General features: G+C 40.6%; 1 protein-coding gene across 4 annotated transcripts in view; it reads right to left on the bottom strand.

Moving 5' to 3' along the window:
* The window catches only part of Usp (retinoid X receptor ultraspiracle), an 84278-nt gene that overhangs the window by 31855 nt on the left and 32987 nt on the right, over positions 1-19436 (bottom strand). For 3 of the 4 annotated variants that reach the window (XM_078191216.1, XM_078191225.1, XM_078191207.1), the window contains exon 2: positions 15257-15595. The exons of the other annotated variant lie outside the window; for it this stretch is intronic. In XM_078191216.1, coding sequence (XP_078047342.1) covers positions 15257-15341 — 85 coding nt within the window. In that variant the 5' untranslated portion in view covers positions 15342-15595. The remainder of the gene's footprint in view (positions 1-15256; positions 15596-19436) is intronic. 4 annotated transcript variants of the gene reach the window in all.

The following is a 19436-nucleotide window of genomic DNA, read 5'->3' on the forward strand; positions in this document are numbered from 1 at the left end:
TCTTGAAAAATGTGGCGCGATTATGAAAGAGAGACGATAAAAAAATTATTTTACACCCCTTTCAGTCGAGCAACGACCAAGGCCTCGCTAAACATTGTTATGTCACGTTTCGAAATAGTTTTAACGCTGTGTCCACCTCAAAGTACCGCCCTGTCATAGATAGTTAACCCTTTGCATTCGAGTGGTGACTCTGAGGCACCAATAAAATTATTCTACCACATTCCAAAATAAATTTTATACCGACAAAGTTTCGTTTTAAAAAATTGTTAACAATGACATTGTACGAGCTACAAGAATCAATTTTACATGTATAAAATACACTTTGTCACTTAAAATAAAAATACGCTTTGTCACTTAAAATGAAAATACTCTAATCCAGAAAGATTATTTTAGATATATAGTTAAAATAATTTCGAGTGCAGAGGGTTAACACAATAATCCGAGAGGCGACGAAATCAGTTTGCAAGCGTAGCGAGCAACATTGATTTTCGCCCCGGTTTGCTTTATGGAAATAGATCCGATGTTTTCGATCGGGATCGACGGGGTACCGCGTAGCAGCGAGAGTCTGCACCGTGTTTGGCCAGCGATGAAAGTCAATGCGACCGCCTGCATCTGGAGCGGCTGAATACGGCGCTGACTGCACACACGCGTGAACACCGCGCGTCCCCCTCGCATAAATGTTTCTTACGTCGTTCCCGGAGACCGGCGCCGAATATCGGTCACACCGACGAATTATTCATCATCGTAACCTCTTATTAGCTGCTGTATATCATTTGGTTCGCGGCGCTTCGCGACACGTGCACGAATTTTATTTTTCGGTGCTGTCCTACGAAACGCGATTAAATGGGCCAGAAAATAAATGCTCGAAATGTTAAATAGACACCACGGAAGATAAAACTATAATTTTATAATTGTGCAAGGGTTGTTCGATCGGATGCGTGGAGAAGAGAAATATTAGGGTGTTCCATAAGTTTCTTTCTCATCGCGCTATGAGCGGCCTTATCTGGCTCTGCTTGTGTAGACATGCAAGCTCATCTATTAGCCGTCTGTGCCATCGGTTTCAGTCGTCCCAGAGCTCTTTTACAGTATATTTCGTTTGTGCCACAGTTTATTTTAAAAGATTCATCCACAGCGTTAAAGATGGGCAGTGAAGGGCGACATTTACGGCATGCTATGCTTTATTGTTTCAAAAAAAGTGGTAGCATAAAGAATACCGTAGACGAGATTTGTACCGTGTATGGGGATGGTACTACGACTATCACAACCGTTCGCAATTGGTTTAGAAGATTTATAGGGGAAAATTTTTATCTGGAAGATGAAGACCGCAGCGACCGCCCAAAAACGACGGATACGGATCTTATCAATGCTTGATGAAAATCCACGATATTCACCAGGATTATTTCTTGTCAAAAACAATAATTTAAAAAAAAAGAACATAATGAGGCTTCCTGAAAGATGGAAGAAGGTGATAGAACAAAACGGTTTTTATATAATACAATAAATAACATCTTAACCCTCTTAGTACCGGCCCAAAGAGTTTGTGTCTGAGCGAAATGTTTAAAACTTGTTTGACGAAGTATGATAAAGTTTCGGAAAGAAATTGCAAGAATTTTGAAAAGCCTGATAAATAACAAATTCAAAAAGGGAGAAAAAATAAGTAATGAAATTGTTGTTTAATAAAAATATTAAGAAATGAAATTGTTGTGTAATAAAAATATTAAGAAATGAAATTGTTGTTTAATAAAAATATTAAGAAATGAAATTGTTGTTTAATAAAAATATTAAGAAAACTATCTTTCCAACGATAGCCAACAACGATATATCGTTGTTCGGTGCTAAGAGGGTTAAACGGTAAATATTGTCTATTTATTTCATATTAGAAAAAAGAGAGAAACTTATGGGACACCCTAATAGAATGAAAAGGAAGCCGCCGGGGAGGTTTAGAGGATCGATGAAGCACGGGAGTGTCCCGCCGCGTAGTACGCTACTGCGAGTGCAGAGAGCGGACCGATCTATATGCAGCCCGTACTTTATATAGCGCGGCACGCCACGTGCAGGGCGACTTGGTACCTGGGTCACCGGGAGAAGGTCACCGGGTCGGGATTTCAACCTAGGTGCGCGCGGATTTCACGAGGCTTCCGTGGACGTGCGTCCGCCGCGCCGCGTTGCAGGTGCAACCGGACGTGATCCGAAATTGCAACCGAGCCGCTATTTGCAATAGAACCACCACCCGACCATAATTTCCTAAAATAATAATCTCAGGAAAAATTAGTAAATCTTCTAACCAAAAAATACTCTTTGGTGCATAAATTAAATTCCTAAAATAATAATCTCAGGAAAAATTAGTAAATCTTCTAACCAAAAAATACTCTTTGGTGCATAAATTAAATTATTACTGCTGCTATTTGCAATAAAACCGTCGCGCGACCATAATTTCCTAAAATAATGATCTCGAGAAAAATTGGTAAACCTTTTAAGAGAAGAAGACTCTTTGGTGCATAAATAAAATTATTACTGCTATTATTTGCAATAGAACCGTCGCGCGACCGTAATATCCTAAAACAATAATCTCGAGAAAAATTAGTAAACCTTCGAACAGAAAAAGACTCTTCTGTAACTAAAATTACTACTGATATAGGAACCGTGATTATGGAATATCCATTAGATATCATAGTAATAATTTAAAATAAAAGAATTGAAATAACCACCGAGAACAAACCAAATTAGTTTAAACCTTTGCACTCGAGTGGCGACTCTGAGGAGCCACTAGAAGTTGCTTATTATTTCTCAAAATAATTTTAATGGTATCACACTCGTTTATATTTAGAAATTGTTAAAATAACATGTACTTGCTAATGAACTTAATCTCATATGCACAAATCGCAATGAGTCATATAAGGTAAAAATACCGGAGATCAAAAGATATGTTTAAAATATTATGAAAATAGCTTCGAGTGCAGAGGATTAAATATTGAGCCGCGTGCAAGAGAAATAGTTGTCGCTTTATTTGTAAAAAGATTGCGTTTCCCTCGAACGATTTCAGAGCATCGTTCAGCATATCTGCCGGTGAAATCGAGCTCGGGCATATATCAGAGCGGGAATAAGAGTACGCCGAGCTTAAATTGACCTTGTACGTGAATACCATAGCGAAGGTCAGGGGTTCGCGTTTTCAAGCAGGTGAGTCGGCACCGCGCACACTCGCGCGCGCTCCTGGAACCCGCGTGCACACGCCTCGTTGTCACAGGTGCAACGAGCCGTGTCCCACTCTGCATGCGCCGTTCTCCCGCTTGCACCGGCGCGTGTTGCATCTACGAGAAATATATTTGCAACCACGATCGGGCGAACTGCAGTAACAGTGGTACGGTTTTCATGCTATTAGGGTGTACCATAAGTTTCTTCCCTTTTTTGATGCGAAATGAATACACGATATTAGTTGTTTAAGATGGATTTATTATGTTATATATGAACCGTTCTATTCTATAACCTTCTCCCATCTCTCAGGAAGCCTCGTTACGCCCTCTTTCCAAAATTGTTGTTATTTGCAAAATATTCATCTAGGTGCGCTTTTATTTCGCTTATGGATTCGAAAGATTTGCCACGGAGAGAATTTTTTAAGGAGATCGTAATATTTTTTAGCATTGATCGTATCACCTTGAGGAAGGAGCTCGTAGTACAGTACACCTTTCCAGTCCCATCAAATTCACAAAAGAACCTTCTTCGGATGAAGTCCAGGCTTCGCAACAGTTGAAGGCCTATTTTCCTTAGACCAAGTGCGTTTTCGAAACGAAACGCTTCTATGTATTTTACATTGACATACGAACTATTTATATATTTATTTATTTCGAAATACGCAGAAAGTTTCCCAGACTCATTCGTCGGCAATGTAAAAGCGACGAGAGATCGAGTTTCCGTCCGAAGGAACAGCCCGCCGAACAGTTAAATTCGATTCATCGATGAGACGATGTTAACAATGTTTTATCTCTCGCGGGCACGAGCAGAACTAACATTACTTTAACGAGCGATTCATTTTCAAGGAAGACTCGCGAGTCGCGGGTGAAATATCGCGTCGATTTATCCTCGCCGGGGAGGGGCGCGCGATGTTGAAGATCAGGATTTATGCCCGGGCCTCTCCCGTGCTTCGGTCGTTCAGTTTCTCGAGAAACGAGGATTACAGTTTCGCGGAGCGCACGGAGATTTGCAATTTGCTGGTTTAATTAATGGAGACACGGGAACGTGGAAGACCGCGATCAAAATACTCGACAATAGTTGACCCTTTCGGGACGGGAATGAAGATTAACATACATTATTCGTTCTTAACATTTTTTTAAGGAAATCGGCATGAAAGAGTCGTAGTTAACGAAGATAAATATCATACTATTTCTATGAAATATGGGGCCAGAAAATTATAGAATTATAAAACTAAAATTCATTGTGTAGGTAGGAAACTTTGTAGTGCCTATTTAATCAGTTAACTAAGCAGTTAACCAAGCGTGCAAGTTATTAGAATTATATACATTTGATTTTATAAGAGACAGAATAAAAATCAAAGAAAAAGTATTGCAATATCGAACCAGAAAATGATAAAGTTCTAAAACTAAAATTCATTGCAAGAAGGAAACTTCGTAGTGTCCATTTAATCAGTTAACCCTTTGCGACGGAGAGGTTATGTCAAGGTGTTTATGTTAAGATAGTTTGTATGTAAATTATATAATTGTATATAATCGCATATAATCGTATATAAATTATATTTGTATTACATAAGAATTAAAATAGTTTGTATACAAGACACTCGACACATCTGAGAAAATCGCCTCGTCCTGCTACCTCACGTGATCGAAAAAGTCGTCGTCCGCTAAGGGTTAACCAAGCGTGTTATTAGAATTATATCTGTTCGATTTTTATAAGAGACACCATAAAAATTAAGAAAAAGTATTTCAATGTTCAAAGATATCGAGCCAGTTTTGGCAGCACGAATCTCGCGGACACCCAGTATAGGACGAAACGGTAGCTATCGAAGCCTTCAACGTCCAAAGTCTCCCTCGGGAGATCCCGTCCGCGGCTTAACGTTAGAGGATCCCGACGCACCTCGACTCGGGGATCTCCTCACCAGGTTAAGTGTTTCCGAATGCAAATCCTTCGGGCACCCCCTAATCCTCGCGCAGGAAATCCTGGGCCGGCTGCGAACCGTAAATCCACGCGAATCTGCCGGACACTCGGTTGCGTTGGAATTTATTCGGTTCCTTCTCATAAACGGTCGCCATCTCCTCCTCCTCGAATCGCGGCTATTTTTACCACGACCATGGAAAGTCGACTCTCCGCTCTCTCTCTCTCTCTCTCTCTTTCGCCTCCTCCTCCATTTGTCTCTTCGCTTATCCCCGGTCGATTTATCAACGTACTTGTGGCCAGACATCCGGTCGTCTCTTATCAGACACGTCGAATCCTCTGAAACGTCGCGGCCGACCTTTCCCCATCGACGGCGTGCGGCTAATCCCGTCCGCGATCTACAGGATCGATCCCCGATCGTGTTGTAGCCGCTCTCCACCGATCAAGTGGCTTCTCGTATCTTATTTTACCCCGTCGTTCCCCTTTTATCCAATTTTAACGCGTTGCCGGAGAGCGCAACAACGACTGTGCACTTTTATGTGTTGGGTTGGGAAATAAGTTCGTAGCGTTTTTCTATTTTCTCATTATTTTACAACACTTTGTTGCTGTTTTGACGAAGTGTATAATATTCATTCGACAGAGCTGTTTCTGCTCGACAAGACTGTGTTAATAGTTATAACATTAAATTAATCTATTATTTACTATTTATTATTCAAACAGCAACAAAATCGTTGTAAAATAAAAGAAAATAGAAAAACGCTACGAACTTATTCCCCGACCGAATATTTACCAGACGATACAGAACTTTCTTCATCTTTGAAGCGAAGTTCTAACGTATCAACCCTTTGTGCTCGAGGCTATTTGACGTGTAAATCCAAAATAGCTGTTTCGACCAGCTCTGTAAAATTCAGCGAGTACCTGTTTATGGGCCCGCGTTGAAATCAAAGCGGAAAGCAGCGAGAACCGGAACGAGCGCCGGTCTCGAGGCACGGTTTCTCTCTCATCTTCTTCGCTTCTCCCCCCCTTCTTCGCCCGCCAACAGACGCTCTAACAAACTTAGTCAACGAACGTCAACGAGCTTGCGTAACGACGATGGACGTCCGCTCGTTCGAAGGTAAGAAGGTCGTTAATCACGATCCACGGCCGACCTTTCGCCGGCGGAATAGTTGAGGACAAAAGTTTCGATTGTCTTCGGACCGAAATTGATTCTGTTGAATCGCTTATGTTGATACGATAAACGGTATAATGTGGTTGACAGATTGTCAGTTTTTGAGAGTCAACATTTTCTGTTTCAACTGTCGCAAGGATTCTTTGCAAGAAAAGTTTTTGGTATAAACTGTAGCAAGATTTGCAGGAAGACTAATTTCATTCACTGTAATTCGAGAAATCTTAATTGATTCGCAGTATTAATAAATTGTAAATAAACGTGGACGAATGAATTGTAAATCTAGCATAAATCTATCACAAATCTACCATAAATCTACCATAAACCTGTCATAAATCTAGCATAAATAAAATCAAGTAAAATATATAAAAATCAAATGTAAATAAATCCAATGAACCTGCTTTAATTAGCAAAGACTGTCGCCACACATACTTAATAAAATTGAATTTCTAATTCCATTGTGTCTCGGATTCGAATTTGGCATAAATACATGAAAATTTCCAATTGTTCAAAATCCAAGTGTTTTCAATGAAACCTAGTACAATCGATTGAAAAATACAAGATTTCTGAAGTAGAAGTAAAGCGACTGTCGAGAGAATATTCGTCAAAGACATTCGCGCACGCGATAAGTAGAATGGACTTGCCACGAGCAGACATTTACAGTCTCGCAAAGGATCTCCGTGAACGTCAAACGCATTCTACAAGAATAAATGCAATATATACTTTGTAAACGAGTACAGAAGACTAATCCGTCATTGGAAGATGAAGTCAAAGTTGAAGGAAGAGTCGGCGGATTTTGAAGCATGAATTCTTTCTGACGTGAATTATTTGATTTTCTCGTTACTTACGTTGTCTGCGTTAATTAGCACTTATTTGTTCTCAATACTGACCTTAATAGAACCACATAATTTTTCTTCCTTTTATGGTATTTAATTACTACCGTTTCTAGAATTTGGTAATAGAAGAATTCAATTTTATTCCGATGTACAAGAAATTAATAATATTCATATTTAGTAGAGCTTGCATAAAATCTTCACCACATGTCTGTCTCGTTATTATAGTGCAAGAGCTTAAGTATATCTATTTATACCTAATTTATACCTGAAGACCAGTCAGAATTACATTAATTGTAATACAAAAAATAGATTTACAGACATTAACAATCAGCCTAATTATCAGTTGAAATTTTGAATAAAAATTGCAAAACCAGTCATTTCGACTGATCTAGTAAATCTAGTGTTAATAACTAATTGCATTATATCTACAGTAGATATCCGTAAAAAGACAAACGAAATAATAATTTTTTTTTATATTATGTTCTTGTATTTAAATGATAATGACGCGTCGTGTCTAAAAGGCTACAGACCAGTCTCATTCTGATTTATCTTGGTAGAAATAAATATACTTAAATCCTCTTCCTCTAGGGTGAATGATATTATCGTCGCAACGTTCCGCGAGAGAAAGCGATGGAAGCCGAAGAAAGAACTCGGCTGAAGAAAACGAGTGTCCCTGGGCCTCGTCGCCGGCCAGACCTTGAAACTCGCGCGGCAGCACTCGTGCAACTTCAGTCTGGCGAAGAGGGAACACACAATATACCGTCATCAATTGTTCGCTGACGTAACGTTCGCGAGGTGTTTAGACTGGCGGCGCGTGGGGATTTCTGGCGTGGATTGCCGGCCGAGACAATGCAGAGAGGCCGCGTGTACTTTCACGGTGAAACTCGTCGGGAGCCCGGCCCGTATCGAACGCGGCCCGGCTCTGCGCGATCGAAACGTGCTTATTAGAGTGCCGCGATCATCGTACCGCTACGATTCCGTCTGCCGGTGCATGCGTCCACGTAATAGACGCATCTAATCGGTCAGTAGCCACGTCGCCGATGCCTGCCAACGTGACTGCCATCGGCGATCGCTTCCTGTAACGCCGGCTTCGATGCCATTGTCGATGGAACGCGCCACTCTATCGCATATATCGCTCTACGAAACACGCTTTGTCTTCCACCGAGAGGCATCTCGCGAGATTGTCGTTCGGTGATAATTAGTTTGCGGTTCTTTCTGCGAAATGCTGATCACTTTAACCCAAAATATTGGTGACACGGCGATGACATATTTATACATTGGTATAAATATGGGTGACACTAATTTCGATCTATCTTGAAAATTCATTTTTATTGTAATACGTTTGAACAAATCGAGTTCGACTAGTATATTTCAGAAGCGAAAGAGTTCTAATGTCATCCCCTATAATTGATATTGATTTTCTACTTTCGTTTTAATTAATTAAATTGATATAATGGGGGTATTTTGGTGGTCGATTATCGGCACTGAACGTGGTAAGGAGGGTAGATTCGATAAACGTTCAGATCTTCCGTTCCAAATTTTAATCTATTCCTCCATCTATCTATTTATAAACGGGTGAAACACTTTGGTATAATAAAAGATTTTATACGGAGCCGTTGTAAGACGACAGTAATCGAGTTACATTGCTTGTACAAGTCAGAAGAGAAGCGACAAAATTTAGAGATCCGCCGAAATATTTTATTGTAGTTGTTAAAATGACTATAGATCGGTTCTACGTGATGACCATAGATCCTCTATGATTCGAGATGTAATCAAATGGAGAACATTGATAAAATATCAGGACAACAGCAGAAACCACTTATAACGTTGCATTCTTTCATTTTGTTATTCTTTGAATTAAAAAAATGTAATATGTGTTATTCGCTAAATTTAAAGTTAACTATGCCGGAAAACAAAGCGAAGCCACGGTAATTGGTCAGCCTACCACTAGCCTAGATATCCCGCTGCTATGAAATCCTACGTACCGCGAGAGCGAGGGCGTGGCAAAGCACACAGAAATGGGCGTGGCATCTGGAGCGCGGTGGTAGGGGATATATAACCCAGTAACCTTGAGCCGAATATTTTCCAGCGATTCAATGGGAATGCACGATTCGCAGTCGTTAATCCACTTCTTTTTTTTTTCCAGAGCGACGATAAAACACGTGCAGCATTTCGCGGAGGTTTGTTAAATGGCCGAGTTAGTCGGCTCGCGTCGCGTCGCGTCGCGTGGCATATGATCGCGCGCATTAATCAACCGCCACGGAGGTCTCATTAAACGCGATAGCTCGCGCGTGTACCAGTTCGATTATCTAAGCTCGCTTTCATCGCGCACCACCGTCGGATTCAATGCGAATGAATGGAGCGGAGGAAATCGGCGCGGCGCCGTCGCTCTTCAGATCAGTTTCAGTGATAAGCGCGCGCGCGCGCGCGCGGCCGATTTCGAAACGGTGGAATCCGATTCGTAGGCCTTTTGTATTAGAAATCTGTCGGCGAAAGATCCAATAAAAGGATCCGATAGCTTTGATCTGCGCGCGGGTTAGACATCGTTGTCGTAGAAGCGATGGAGAGCATCGTATAAAAATTCCTACCGCATGTAACATTTTCTTTACGAAATAATATCATGACTTTTGTAGCCGTAAGAATATAATAGTCATAAAGAATCAGTTTTATGAATTTTATATTATTTTGTATGTATTCTCGCATCGTATAGAGAAGCATATACACCTCTCAAAGAAAAAGATGTCACGCGCGTGCTATCTTTAATTTCTCGCGTTATAATTATGGTACAGGAAATGCGCCAATGATACAGAAAGACTACCTTCTACTAATATGTAAACACTATCTATATTGAAATTTCTACGAGATATTCTCTTAGGAAGAAAGACACAAATAGACAGAGATAAAATGATAGCACACCCGAGGTTTATTTTGATTTTCTTCAATATGTCGCGAGGTTCAAGAAAGTTAAAGTGGTCAGTCGGTGTTCAGTGTTTCTTGATATTGGTATCTGTCGCATTTTATGATGGGCCGTGGTAAAAGATTATCTGACAATGAGATAAGCGCAATTCTTGTTTTAAGAAAACGGAAAGTAACGATTGCAGAAATTGCGAAGGAAATTGGTCGAAGCAGAAAAGCTGTATATAACGTATTAAAAGATGTGGATAACTACGGTAAAAGAAAAAGCACTGGAAGGCCAGCAACCCTATCGCACCGTGACACAACAGTAATATACTTCGTGCTGCATCTAATTCTTGTGCTACTGTAAGAGAAATTGCTTGCAAAGCTGATGGACAAACTAATATTCAAAATGTTCGACGTGTACTGCAAATGAGTAATATTATGAACCGATCAAGAATAAAAGCCAAGCCAGGATTAACCCTCAATTAGGCGCATGGGGTCATGGCCACAGGGTCACAGTAAGTATTTGTTTCTTAAAGTTAAGTATATTAAAGAACTTTATTAATTACTATAGAAATCCATTAAGTTTTATTCCTTTTTGATACTCCTTTCCCAATGTTTTTTTGGAGTTATTTAAGAGCCCATGAGCCTAATTGGGTGATTTTCTTAATGCGCCTAATTAAGGGTTAACAAAGAAGCATAAGGAAGCACGCCTTAAATTTGCTAAGAAACATATACACTGGAGGAATATAATCTTTTCAGATGAAAAACGATTTTGTCTGGATGGTCCAGATAATAGTCCACACTATTATCATGACACTCGAGAAGGACAATTAACAAGAATTAGGCGACAAATGAAAGAAAGTGGAATAATGATTTGGGGCAGCATAGGTTGCAAAGAAGAAACGGATATTAATTTTATACAAGGAAAAATGAATAGGGCAAGTTATTTAAGATTAATAAAAAACCGAATTGATAAGTATGCACAATGCATTGCAGGTCCAAAATTTGTGTTCCAGCAAGATAATGCTGCCGTACACACGGCAAAGATTATTCATGAATATTTTTCAAAAGAGATAATTCCTGTTTCGGAATGGCCGGCGTGCTCTCCGAACTTAAATATCATTGAGAATTGTTGGGGATTATTATCAAGAGCTGTCTACGCAGAAAGTAGACAATTTGCAAATTTAAATGACTTAAAAATCAGTATTAAAGAGGACTGGAAAAATTTATCACAATGTTCAATTACAGTACTGTATAAATCCTTCCTAAAAAAAATAATAGAAATAATTGAGGTCCACGGAGGTTCCATACATTATTAAACACAGGTACAGTTATATCATTTTCCTATTTGTCTATTTAAAATTTATATAATTTATATAATTTTAATTTTAAAAATTTATAAAATTAATTTATATAATAAATTTATATAATTTTATTTTTCAGATGTGCTATCATTTTGTCTGTATTCAATTTCGTATCTTCATTTTTACGACGAGAATTCGTTGAAGAAAAGTCAATAAAAGTCATGTTTATATATTAGTAGAAGATAGTCTTTCTGTATCATTGGCACACATTTCCTGTACCATAATTATAACGCGAGAAATTAAAGATAGCGCGCGCGTGCTATCTTTTTCTTCGGTAGTGTATAAACGTATATTTTCGCATCGTGTAGAGAAGCATATACATATGTACTCTCTCATCGTACAGAGAAGCGTACAAACGCGGAGCGGTTTATTTTAAACATTGTCGTTAATCTCGTTCGATCGGCGGACAGTTTTCCCGGAAAAGCGAGCTCGGTCCGCTAATTAAACCCGCGTCTGGCCGGCGGGGAACGCGCGTGGTTGCGCAAAAGCGACGCCCACGCGCGGCGGCACGGCTGGAAGGAAGGTGCGCGGCGGCCTAATCTAATGCGGGGCAGAGGTGTGTGCAGAGCGCGACAACGGTGAGGCTGGCTGCGCTTCACGGCTGGTTCGCATCGGTGCCAAGGTTGCGTTCGTGCTGGTATACGGATTAACTGAACCAGCGACGAGCGTTCTGGAGTCTGCCGCGATCCTCGTAGCGAACACGGGCGTGCACATGGCCGGGTACACATGGAAACTCGATTCGGTCGTTCTGGTTTCCCGCCGACCTGCCGTGTTGCACGATCAAACAGGAATCAGCTGTTACACGGGAAACGACAAGCTCCGCTTCCTATTTGCCCCGCGATCCCGCTGAATATTGAAATCCTTTCATGGACGCGGCGTCGCGACCGGTAGTCGGCGGTAGCACCCCGCGTTCAACCCTTCGAGCTTCCGCTAAAGATTAAAAAATATCATTTGTTCTTTCTTTAAAATCCTTGCAGAACAAAATTACATTTCCGAATGATACAATATCTTCTAGATTAGAAAATAGATTTTCTTGAAATCTGTGACCTATTCGCAAACAGGTAAAAGTTAAATTATCTATAGACCGTTATCGGTTTCCGTGGTCTAAAAATGGCTGAAACATTTGGTATTCCATTCTATTTGCACCCTAGGAGATCCTATCCCCGATGCCGGTGCCGAAAATCGTGTAGATAAGAATAATCGTTATCCGGGGGGCTATAATAAGACACCGATTCGCAAAAACAGAGTCTCGAAATGTCTGTCGAGGGGCAAGTCGAAGATCTCCGAATCGGAAACCCGCGGAAAGGAAACGAGATCGCCGGCGGATAATCGGGGAAATTTTCAGCACGTATACACAGCTGGCCGGTGTAATTACCTCTCTGCACAGGTAAAAAAGAGAAGCGAAGGTGGAAACGTAACGACGATGGTAACGCGTTTGCGTGAGGGCCGCGCGTTGCTCGGCAATAGGGGCACGCGATAACGCTTCGAAAAAACGCTCGTAAATTGCGGGTAGCGGGCGTAGATAACAAAGCGCATTGGCGTGACCTTCTACCCAGCACTAGTCGCTTTTGAAGCTGCGACTGATAACGTGTGCGCGCGCGCATGCGTACCAGCGCACGCAAATTACACCATTCAGGTTTCAATAGCCGACCTTCACCCTACGAGCGTCGGAACAACGCCGCGAGACAGCTTTCCTGCGTCACCGCTCAAACAATCGCGCGCACGAAACGCCGAATTGTTAAACTAACGCGAAACGCCGTTCGAGTCCGCGCACTGTTTCGCAACGTTTTGTTCGAACGGCGGATAACAGATCACGATTAACGAACGAAATCTGATTCGGCTTGCTCGAAGAAACAAATCTGTCGAATCTCGACGAATAGGTTGAATACAAAAATCAATTTAATAATTTTTTTCTATTCAACATCTAATATGTAGGAATCGTGAAGGCATGCGATAATTTATTTCGTATTTTCTTATCGTTATTGTTTTTATGAATCAAATCAAGTTTATAAAAACATCTCGTAAAGAAAGGACATATTTTACATCCTTCTTGAATAAATAAAGGTTCGAATAGTGTGAAATATTAAGTTATTCTTATAACTATTTATAATTCTAACAGAATCGAATAAAAATGTATCTAGACATCCGAATAAAAATTCATTTGTATAACTATATTCCATATTATTCATTTGTATAACTATATTCCATATTATCCATTTGTATAACTATATTCCATATTATTCATTTGTACAACTTTATTCGATCAACATGGTTGTTGGTCGAACAAATAAATGAGAAAAAAATGATCGATTTGACTAAACATTGTGGAGCGCTCCGAATAATTTATTCGAATAAGAAGCGAAGAAATTATTCTCAGCGAGTCCGCCGCGACCGTTCGTTCTGGGTAAGAAAATCTAAAAGAAACACGTCGACTCTGCCGTGGCAATCGAGCATCCAGGTAAATCGTTCAGAAACGCGATCCTCTAATTACCTCGTGGCGACGCGAGGAGACCGTGCGCCGGTGTTGCGTTTCGAATTAGCACGCCCACCCGTTACGTTGGAACAGAGCGGAGAGACAGTTTCCCGAGGACTGCGAATAGATAAGACGGGAGGAACCTTGGGATGCCCGCTAATTGACTGTCTAGCACCGCTATGCTAATTGTTCACGCGTTTCGGTCTCGTTCATGTAATGCCGCGCCGGCTAGTTGGAAATTCGCTGTACGCAACGTAATTCCCAGCCGGTATCGATTTTAATCAGCAAGGACGCGCGCCTCATGTAAGCCGGTAATTATGGATACGCTCGCCGAGCGACACACGATTATCGTCGCGCACAATTTACTTAGCGCTCTTCTGACAGACGTGCAAATACTACCAAGACGTTCTTGAAATTCATTTTTCACCTTCCTGTTTGCGTTGCTTCTACTCAAGACGTTGCTGCAACGATCGACCGTTACGTCGATTAATCCTACGCTCGATTCACCTTTTCGCTCGCACTTTTCTGTTTTACGTGGCATTTTTAGCACACGAGGGTACATTGTTGTTATTATTAATACTATACCATGTTATTTCAAAGACCCACTTTAACCCTTTGCACTCGAATGATGACTCTGAGGCACCGCTCAAGATAATTATATGATGCTTCAATTAAATTTGTATATCGCCAAATTTGTTTATTCTTAAAGAACTGTTAAAAATATAATTATTACATAGACTCAATTGCACTAAGTCATATGAAATGAAAATACTGTAGCTTATATAAAAGTATTTCGGATTTAGAATGAAAATGCATTCGAGTGGAAAGGGTTAAAATTCCGTACGCTAATTAGGAGGTACATGGATACTCTTTTGCTTCGTTAAGAATTTTAATCGATTGAATTGTATTTCGGACAAGTCATTTTTAGCACAAATGTATAAAATCTACATTCTTGTCTGTTTACGAGATTAGCGAGACTGGATTTATTTAAACTTCCCGCCATGCTTTTACGAAGCTCAAACAAACCCTACAGTTTCTTCGGGTAGAGTCTTTATAACTTCAACAATTTAAAAATGAATTTCGGACCGGACAGGAGAAGTGGATGAATGAAAAAAGAAGAAAGATTTTCATTTCTAAAATAGTTTCCATAACTCTGCGTAAAAAGCATAATTAATATGACGTTAAAAAAGTAAAAAAAAGTGAAACAAAATTGCTATTGGACGTATTAATTGCTAAGTAAACTTTCGCTCGACACGACTCTTGCGTATCCGGTTTAGTAACAAATAGTAAGACGAAGAATATTTCTAATGCTGTTACAAATGGATTGGGTAGGTTCTACCCGAAAGTAAAAGGGTTGCGGATGCGACGGTAAACGCCGTATCGAAGGAATTATAATCCAAAATGAAATACATACAAGTATTGCCCCGCGACCAGTGCTGTGCCTGTGTCCCCTGGATGATGGCGGTAACCGACATCATCGGCTTCTCCTTCTTCATCATCCTGGCAGTCTTGATGGTACTCTGTTCGCTCGTCACTTTAACTCCTCCGGCAGCGCGAGCCGTTCACAAGACGGGTTACCACACACGCGCGTTCAAACGGACCGCGAGCGATACTCTCGTCGCGTCATTTCGAGAAATGGAAAACGGAACGACCGGGTCGGCTATCCGGGGTCTCTCTTCTACGCACCTTTTGGTATCGATTTGGTATCGTTCGCTGCGCCTCTCTTTGGTCGTTTCGTTGATTCCTGATTTTTCTACGATTGCCAACAAACCCCCGGTTTAGAACAGTTTTTTCGTAGAATGTGAATCGGAAATTGCAGCGCGATGCGAACGAAGATGGCTTCGCATGACGATACAGCGGAACCTCGAGTTAAACGATCGTCTTCGGATAACGGAATAAGTTGATTAATCCTTTCAATTTTATTTGTATTCTGTGTGACATTTGTATCTTCTACTTAGAGTAGGATTGTAAGACTTTTATCGATACGAGATACATTAGTTCTTATATTCGTGGTAATTTTTAATACGAATATAAAAATAATATAAATTTCTTCTACTGAATTTTTATATTCCAGTGATCATTGAAACAATTAATTAACGCTCCAACTGACGCATTGATCATACGTAAACGACGATATAAAATGGCCAAATATGCAACGTTATTTTTACACTAACCAAAAGAGCACGTCTACTTGACTGTTCAATTTTTATTTTATCAAGTAATGCGTAGAAGTGTTATAGATTTAGTCTCGAATGTCTTGCATAAGAAATAATATTGTTACTTATACATCGAACATATATGGATCGATATCGAATTGAGATATCAGAAGTTCGAATAATCGAGGTTCTACTGTATCACGTTCTTCGACATGAAATGTCGAATGTCTTGTCACTCGCGAATCAATTTTACATTTATTCGCGTAAATGTAATAGCAAGGTCAATTAAATGGGTACTCAATCGATATAATATTTACTGAAATAACAAACGAGATTGCTCTTTTTCCTCAAACGATCCGACATTTCACACGATTGGGAAAAAAAAACACGGTGAAATGGAAAATGAAATTCCATTTGGCTAATGATCTGTTTGTGAAACGATCGAAAGTGAAAATTCGTCGAATACGTACTGTAGATATATAAATTAATTCGTAAATATACCGTATTGATAAAATATAACAATAATTTTATTGGACCGATATTAAAACGATCTCTTCATCGCGGGACTTTAATTTGAATCACCTGATAACATAGTTGAATAAATTTTATTCCATCAACTAATCATTCTCTATTCGTAAATAACGATTTTATTCGAGTATAACGAAATATAATAAATAGTAAAATTTTAATCGAACAATCCCCGACTCTGGCTGGCGACGACAAGTATCGCGAAATCGATCTGTGCCGTTTGCTTCGCGGAAGATACGAAATTAGCCGGATCCTTCTCGGCGAGATTTAAAGAGGAAAGGTTGCATCGTAAATCAAGCAAGCCAGTTAAGGGTTAATCAAAGGTTCCCGATATTTTCTGGGACACGTCCGCGGCGCATAAAAAGTTATTATCGAGAGTATCGTATTCGAGACGAAGCCTCTAAAGACACGGTATATAAAGTAAACGTTAACGATTCCCGATCCCCAAGGGAGTGGTGGAGGGGGGGGGGGGGGGGGGATCGAAACGCGTCCAGAAACCGAGGATACCGTGTCGAAAGAAAGGGAAACGGAGAGCCGGTTATATCGGAGATCAAACGAATTTCGCGACGAGCGGTGACCGGCCGCAATATTTTATCGGTTTTTACGCGTCGCGGGGCTGCCGAAGGAAAGCCACGAGTTATCTGCGCGGAGTTCTACCCAAAATTCGTGGGAGGCGCGTGTCCCCGGAGGATCGTCGAGTTATCGAGACCAGACCGCGATGTTGCGAATAAAAATTGAGAAATAATTAGATTTTTTTACTTTCTTCAAATATACTCCCAATTTGAAATATTTTACACAGATTATACTTTATTATGTTTTTCTCATATTATATGTACGAATTAGATTTACTCGATGAAAATATTTCGGTTATGTCTAGAAGATATAATTTTAGGTTAAATATACTAATATATACTAGTAGATTAAAGTTACTAATTTTAGGTTAAGCGTCTATATTTAAATAGAACCTAGCATTGAAGTGAACGAGTTAGTTGACGATGTTAGCAGAATGGCGATAGCAGATGTTTGATACTCTATTTAAAAAAACAGTATCTGTTATTCCGTAAAGTTATTCCGTACGACTACGATAAGATAATGTATTATGCTAACGAATAGTTTGCAAACAATTTATTTAAACGATCCGTTCGTTTATTTGAATGAAATATGCATTCGCCGCGAGCGAATTGATTGCGAAACGAGTTTAATTTTGTACCGGAATACACACGTTTCCGCAAATAGCTTGACAAACAAATATCTGATAGAAAGGAACGAGTAAAAAAAAAAATATTACGAAGTAGTTATAAATAACAATCTGCCGTGTCATAAATTCGCCACTCGCCGTTAATTGACATTTCGAATTCTAAATATCCCAGTCTTTAATTCCATTTAAATGGCGCGCAGCGTCGAACGGCAACAATTTTTGTACAAAAAGCAAACCAACATCGGATATGTCGAAACGACGATTTTTTTCATTGAAATTATCCCGAATTTTTAACATCGGTTAGAAATATTTTTAACAAACTCTGTTTTAAAGGCATTACTTTTAATAAGTTTTACTAATTTTTAATAGGTTTTACTAATTTTTAATAGGTTTTACTAATTTTTAATAGGTTTTACTAATTTTTAATAGGTTCTATTAATTTTTAATGAGCGTTAAACTTGTGCTGGTTTTTAAATAACTTGACAATTTCGATGAACAATGCGCGACGAATTGCCCACGGTTACCGAGAAGATTTCGGTCCGACCGCGGACGACCGACCGATTCTACTTATTGCGTGCGCGAACGAGCGAGCAATCTTCCCGGCACTAATTCATTCCGAAACGAAGCATCGCACGGAGAAATGTCCCTGCATGCTTTCGACTCATTTCTTCATGTAGATTCCGACCTTCTCCGGATCGTGCGGTGCCCAGCAGCCTTGCCGGCGCGATCCGAGAGCGCGCGTTTATTCCGAACCCGTTGCCGACGCAATCGCGAAACTCGCGCGTGCCCGATACACATCTCCGGGTGAAAATGACAGAAAAACCGAGCGATGAGAAAGAATCGCAATAGGCTCGCCGGCAATTTCCTCCCGAGAGAAGAAACTGCAAGTTAACTGGAATGTCTGCATTGGTAGTTACGGGGAGCAGCGACCTTGACCACAGGCGTGTAGGCAGAAAATGCGATTGCCTTGCCTGAGCGACGACGGAATGGAAACGGGATGGGGACGAGCCGCGCGGGGACCGCGCGGGACGGCGCGGGACGGGACGGCAAGAGAAACAATGCTTACGTAACGCGAGCAATTATGCAAAATGCAACTATGTCCACGTGCGTGTACCAGCCTCGGTGCATCTCCTATTCTCCGACCGTCGCCCGTCGCGTGTGTATATCCGTCCGACGATTGCTCGGAACGCCACCGACCACGACAATGACATGGTGTGTGTCACCGCGAAACCCGAGAAATCGTTACGTAAAACCTGCTTTCTAATCGACTGGGAAGGGAACGCGTCCGTCGATGAAAGATTTTTCGAAAAAATGCCCGGAAACTGTCGGAAGACTCGATCCTGATACAGCTCAGTCTTAAAACGTGCAAAGCAACGTCTGTCAATTATACAATATTCGAATCAATATAAATCAAGTAACAAAATTACTTTCAATTTATAAAGTCGCGTTCTTTTTTAAAAATGTTATCCTATTCGCAATGGTTATCGACCACTCCGCGCCGTCGGGAGCGTCGCGACGTTCCCGCGCAATTTCATTTCGTCTCCGTCCACCTGATCGATCCCGAGCCTCACGGTCATCGATCATCCGGCCGGATTGATGCGATGGGAACACCATTTATTACGGCGATCCATCTTTGCGGATACGCTTGCAAAGTGGCAGAGAGCACGTTGTGTCGGTTCGCAGACGCGTTATTGGAATTTGGCGGAAAAGAA

This window comes from Augochlora pura, chromosome 2, assembly GCF_028453695.1.
Source record: "Augochlora pura isolate Apur16 chromosome 2, APUR_v2.2.1, whole genome shotgun sequence".
NCBI classification, from domain to species: domain Eukaryota; kingdom Metazoa; phylum Arthropoda; class Insecta; order Hymenoptera; family Halictidae; genus Augochlora; species Augochlora pura.